At 58.1% G+C, this 6,333-nt stretch overlaps 1 protein-coding gene across 1 annotated transcript; it reads right to left on the bottom strand.

Moving 5' to 3' along the window:
- Positions 1-1,001: 1,001 nt before the first annotated feature.
- A3GALT2 (alpha 1,3-galactosyltransferase 2) lies at positions 1,002-3,288 on the bottom strand. Its single transcript, XM_042993829.1, has 4 exons — positions 3,185-3,288; positions 2,916-3,005; positions 2,497-2,634; positions 1,002-1,689 (listed from the first exon to the last, which is right to left on the bottom strand). Exons 1-4 carry the CDS (start codon positions 3,286-3,288, stop codon positions 1,002-1,004), a joined length of 1,020 nt encoding a protein of 339 aa, XP_042849763.1.
- Positions 3,289-6,333: the final 3,045 nt, after the last annotated feature.

Genomic DNA, 6,333 nt, shown 5'->3' on the forward strand with positions numbered 1-6,333 from the left:
AAAACCATCAGGACGGATTTACGCTGGAACTGCTGTCCTTCCTGGGAACAGTGGAGGCTCATAAAAATGCAAGGTCTGTGAGAACACTGCATACTGGATTCGGGAGACCTGGAGTGAAATCCCACCCTCCCAGGGCCTCAGTTTCCCCAAGTATCAGACGACAGCGCAGGGGCTTCCAAGCTGCTACCTTCCCTGTCTCCTTGGCCCCGTAACCACCTTTCCTGCAGGGCCTGATGATTTCACCTGCTGTTCAGAGCCTGTGTTTCCCACTCCCCCCCGCAGCCCCCCACCCGGGGATGAAAAGTCTAGATAGCAGCCACGAGTAAGGAAACTTACCAGGCCCAGACTATGGGCCCCGCATCAAGGAAATGTCCTTTTTGTGGACACTGTCCAGGAGAGAGGGCCATAAGGATACCTTTGGAATAATTTTATTATAATATTACTTAAATACGTACAAAGTTGCTTGAGGGCGGGGGGGGGGGGGGAGCAAAGCCAAGGACTCAGATGTTTCTTTCTGTGACAGCAGCTTTCTCCTGTTCACCCAGAAGCTACTCTCTTTGGAGTGAGAGCCAGTCCTGGCTCTCCAGCTGCCGCCCAGACAGACTCACAGCTTCTCTGTGCCTTAGGCACTTACGTTCCCTTTTTGTGCTTCAGTCTCCTTATCAAAAAGGGGGTTGGGGGCTGGCTTTGGGGGGTGGGGCGGGAAGGGCTAAAATAGCTCTGCAGGAGGCATCAGCCGAATCCAGTAAGGTCAGAGGTGAAGGGCAGCTTGGAGGCGCGCTACTGTCGCGGTGCTTCGTCGGTGGCTGTTGAAAGTGGAGGAAAGGGACCTTTCCCTCCTGTAGAACAGCTAGCTCCCCAAAGGCCAGGGCCTCCTCCTCCCACCGCTACGATCCCACGGCCAGGCGGGCAGGGCTGTTTCGATCCAAGCTCTCGCTGCCCTCCGGGGCGCCCCGACGGCTTCAGGGGCCCCCCTTCCCGGGCCGGCGGGGGGTCGGGGACTAGTCGCGCAGCAGGGCGTACTCCTTGGGCGCCCAGAGCAGGCGGGGCCGCCGGATCTCGGCCCTCGAGCCGATGTCGGGGCTCCAGCAGAACTCGGGCGACAGCACCTTGGCGGGCTTGTGCAGCCAGAAGAACTTGTTGAGGTGGCTCTCGTCGTGCCAGCGCGCCTCCAGGCCGAGCTCGCGGTCCCGCCGCTGGCCCTGCGCGCAGTGCGCCGTCAGCCCGCGCAGCGCCGCCACGCTGCCCCCGAACACGGCCGCGTGGTAGTAGAAGTCGCCCTCGCCCGGCGCCAGCGCGGCGGCCGAGCGCGCGTCGCGCTCGTAGGGCAGCAGCCACCGCGGCCAGCGGTAGTGCCAGGAGTGCAGCTGCGCCACCGACTCGGACAGCGCCTCGGGCCCGAAGGCGCCGTGGAAGTACTGGTCCACGTCCATGCAGAACACGAAGCGCGCCTCGCGGCCCAGCCGCCCGCCCAGCGCCTCGTGCAGCGTGTGCATGCGCTGCATGGACACGTCCTGCCAGCGCCGCTCGCGGGCCACGCGCTCCACGCGCAGGAGGCGGCCCGGGGCCAGCGCCACGCGGGGCACGGCGTCCGGGCGCTCGGTGAACACGTAGTACACCACGCGCTGGCCCACCATGAAGTGCTGCTCGGCCGTCTCCAGGAAGCGCGCCAGGTACTTCTCCAGGTACCTGCCGGGCGGGGTGGGGCGGGGCGGGTCAGCCCGAGCGCGGCACCTTCCTCGGCCCCCGGCCGCGCTCGGGCTCGGGCTCCCGGCTCCCTGCAGCCACGGGCTCCGGAGCTCCGCAACCCTCCAGCCGCAGCAACTTTCAAGGCGGGCGCAGAGGCTTGCAGATCGCTCGCCTTCGCAGCCCTGGGTTCCCTGCCTTGACCGTGGGCTCCCAGTGCCCGCCTGGATCAACAGGGTCCCGCGGCAGAGGGGCCGTGCTGGCCCTGGGACGGCCGACAGCGTTAGCCTTTGCCTCGTTAGGGCTCTGAGCCTTCGAAGCTTAAAGCTTACGAAGGCCTGGACCCGTGATGCCGCGGCGACGTGAGGAAGCCCAGACAGCCTCACGGACAGCATCGTGAAGACAGGTGCCGCACCGGTGTTCAGCAGTCGGCCATCCCAGGGGAGGCCCAGACATGGGGGAGCAGCGGGGAGCCCTTCGGGAGTTCCTGCCCACAGAATCTTAAGCTGTAATAGCAGCCGTTGTTGTCATCACTGAGGTTGTGACAGTTCCTCACGCAGATGGTCAGGACGGTCCCTGGGTAGGGGCTTGTGCTGGGTGGGCTCCATGGTGCCGGTGTCTAGGGAGGAGGGAAAGGGAAAGGGTGGTCCTGCCTGCTCCCCTGGAGGCTGGGACAAGAGGTGCTGTCTTTGCTTCCCTCTTCGCTTTGGGATCCTGCGGCCGGGGAGAACCCTGTGCCCCATCCTGCGGCCCATGCACACCCCTTCCACTCCCTGCCTGGACAGCACCGCTCCCCTCCCCAGGCCTTACCTGCCTACAGCAAAGACAGTCAGACCAATGGTGAGGTTCTGCTGCAGAGCCTCCCGCTGGGCCACAGCTGGGTCGAAGGTGCCATCCCAAATAATGGGGGCCCCCCAGGAGGTACAGGTCAGGACTTCAGGCCGGGCCCTGGCCGGGACAGGGATGGAGAGATAGGTCCATTCATCCACTGGTCTGGTGCATTGTCACCGCCACCTCCCCAGTGCCGTACCCTAGGGCCCCACAAATGGGTCCCACCCAGCCCCCGCCCCTAGAAGTCCCTAGCTTAGATCCAACACAGAGGATTGGGAGATGTGTGACCTGATGGGGCCCCTGGGAGGAGTACCTGGCCCTGCCAGGGTGAGGGATGTGTGGAGGGCAGGGACACGGAAGGCAGAGCTCTCTAGGGCATGTGGGTGTTAGCTCCTTACCAGGGATGCAAGGGACCCGTGAAGTTGTCTCTCAGCAGGGCCATTCTGGCAGAAGGGCAGACACCCATGGGGATGAGGACTTCCAGATGCCTGCAGGGTGGGGGCAGCAGTGAGGGGCCCTCTCTCTTTGCACTTTACAAGGAGGGGGAGCCCACAAGGACAAGTGTGCAGCCAAGATAGCCATCGCCCACCATCCCTCAAGGAGGCACTTAGAAGAGGCCCCGACCCTGCTGGTTCCCACGTTGAGGGCTGGGGGAAGGGAGTTGTACCTGATTACAGGGAGCCCATACAGGTACAGCTCTAAGAGGCCAAGTGCAAATAGGATCAGCAACCAGAAGAGTCTCTTCCAGGTCCTGGGTGGTGGGGAGGGCATTAGCAACTCATTTATACATACACATACACATGAGAAATTGCTTATGTAATTTTAATGTTGCAGGTTATTTATTTTTGGATACAAATATATTCTTTTCACATGGTACAGGTATTCAGAGGTACAAAAGAGTATATATAGTGCAAAGTCTTTCCTGGTCCCATCCAGCCAGTTGCTCTGCATGGAGGGGAGCCAGCACTACTCTTTTCTTGTGCCTCCTTCCAGAGGTGATCTGTGCGTATACAGGCAAATATAAATATGGTGGCAAATCCTCCCTCCTCCCCTCCCCCGATCGGTGGTAGCACAGTAGATATGCCGCTCTGCATCTTGCATTTTCCACTGCCTCCACTGACCATTATCTTTGCGGTTATCCCCTCTGAATACTTGAAGTGCTTGCCCCCCCTTTTCCCCAGCTGCCCAATATACCATTTATTGGATAGAGCATCATTTACCTGACCAGGCCCCTTTTGATGAATATTTGGATACATAATCTTTTGCTTTTCCCAGCAGTGCAATGGGACATGACCTTGGGCAGGTTTGGAGGACGATAATATTAGAGGTTGGGGTGCTTAGCCTGGGTAGGGGACAGGACTGGCCTTGGACAGGAGAAGAGACTGGGAGGGGATGCAAGGAAGTTTGTGGCTTGGTGACTGGGAGTTGAGAACTGCCTGACACTGATGAGTTGAGGGGCTGCGTGGGGGGTGGGCTGTGGTCAGGGGCCACGCGTCTACAGTGGCTCCAGCCACTGGGCTGGGTACGTCCAGCAGAGCTCAGAAGCCCCATTCCTGCTCGGAGGAGGTCGGCTTTGGCGTGTGGCCACGGTTGGGGGTCATCCAGGAAGGGCCCCCAAAGTCGAGATCCTCTGGGGGATCTCATCCAGTATCCCCCACCCCTCCTGTGTGCCCATGTCTCCCGAAAGGCTGGAACTGCCTGGTGAGGAGCACGGACACTGGGGCCAGACCCCCAGGTTCCAATCCCAGTCCACCATTTGTCAGTTGTCTGGCCTTGGGCAAGGTTCTGGACTTCTGCACTACAGTCTCCTCATCTATAAAATGTGGATGATAAGAATACTTCCCTCGGAGGGCTGAGATGGCTAGTGAGTTGATACACACTAAGCAGTTAGGGCAAGGCCTTGCACACAGTTCTAGCTCAGTTGCAATTGTCATTATTCCTGAACAGACCCTCATGATCCCCGGACAACCTCCCAACTCCACTCTCTGCCCTACAAATCCTTCCAAAGTCTGGCTCCCCTGGTCTCTCTCAAGCCTGCCGGATCAGAGGCTCCTGCCTCCCTGCCTTCTCAGCTACCCGACTTGGCTGTTCCTCATCAGATGTAGCTAGTAGATAGGAGAGGGGTCTTGTAGTGGTGTCTGTGTGCCTGTGTCCACCTGTGCACCTTCTCAGCACATGGTACCTCCTTCTGTTCAGTTGGCCAAGCCAGAAACCTGACTGCACCCCAACCCCTTCCTCTGTCTCACCCCCGCCCCCGTCATCTGCTGTCAGTCCCCAGGGTGGGTTGACTTCGCCTCCTGGATGTCCTCCCCCACCCCCCGGGCCCCTGTGGTACTCCTGGACCCACAGTGATCCTGCCTGCACGTCCCCCACCAGGACCATTGAAGCATCAACTTCCAGCCCCTTCCTACACAACCCCCAAAGTCATCCTATAAAATGCCCACCTGCTTTCACAGTGTCCACATCACATGACCAAACATCCAAGAAGAAATACATTTAGAAGGCAAATCTATGGGGAAATGTTCACCCTCACTAGTAACCAAAAACATACAAATTAGAACAGGGTGACATGTTTTACCTATAAAATGAGCTTTAAAAAAAAACAAACAAAACAACAAAAACTAGCCACGCTTCAAGTATACAGTGAGACAGGCACTCTTACAGTTGCTGGTGGGAGTGAAGATTGCTAGATCTTTTTGGAAAGCTACTTAGCTATGGGGATTGAAGCTTTCACTGTTCCTACCCTTTAATCCAATCACCCCAACTTCTGAGAGTCTGCTCAGAGATCATCTTCAGGATGCAAAAAGTTTATCCATCAAGATGTTCACTAGTTTCTGCTTATGCATGCCTCCACCCTATATTTCTTGGGCACAAGCTCAGAATCATGCACTTGCTAGGTCAAGGATTCAGAGGTGAGCGAGGCACAGACCTTATCTTCAGGGAATGGAATCAGGAAGATGTGGATGGCCAGGAAGAGAGGAAATGGGTCAGATGCAGACCTCAAACAGATGAATGGAACACAGCACAGTAAAGGCTGTCATCAGTAGAAATACAAGATGCTATGAGGGCAAACTGGAGGGTGGCAACTGAACCTTGACAGATGGGGAGGAAGTTGGGGAGGCTTCCTGGAGGAGGTGGCTTCTAATGATTAGAAGTTATCCGGGCAAAGAAGGCAGCAGCGGGGAAGGGAGGTCTATGAGAAGAAAACAACAATGTACAGAAGTGAGAGGGGAGAGAAAATGTGGGGTGCGCATGGCACTACGGGTCACTCTGCAGGGTGGAGTGCATGTGGGGAGCGGGGACAGGTGAGGCCGAAGGTAAGCCAGGGCCAGATCACCCTGCATTCCAGGCTAAGGGGCTGGGCTTCATCTGGAGGACCATAGAGAGCCCTGAAAGATACTTCCTCCAGGGACCGATGCAGATTTTTATTTGAAAAAAAGTACTGCAGCTAAACAGTTGAGCCTGGACCCTGAGGGGTGAGGGAGCGTGGCTGGAGGCAGGAAGGCAGTTCCGGGCTACTGCCAGCCCTCGTGAACCCGGGCGTTGGTGGTGGGGTGGTGGAGGGCTGTCAAGGGGGCAGGCAGGACTTGGTCAAGGTTAAAGGGACCCGGCCAGGGTTGCTGGGAAAGGAGACAGTGCCTGACTGGTGGGGTGGGTGGAGGAGTAAGTGGAGGTGCAGTGGTGGAGGCAGGGGCGTGGGTTGACTCTCCAGAAGTGTGGCTGGAAGGAAGGAGGAGGATGGGGGCGACCGGATGGGGCTGAGAGGCTGGGATTGGTGGAGGAGTGTGTGTTTCCTTTATATGAGGGGCACTTGGG

Source organism: Panthera tigris, chromosome C1 (assembly GCF_018350195.1).
Source record: "Panthera tigris isolate Pti1 chromosome C1, P.tigris_Pti1_mat1.1, whole genome shotgun sequence".
Taxonomy (NCBI): Eukaryota; Metazoa; Chordata; class Mammalia; order Carnivora; family Felidae; genus Panthera; species Panthera tigris.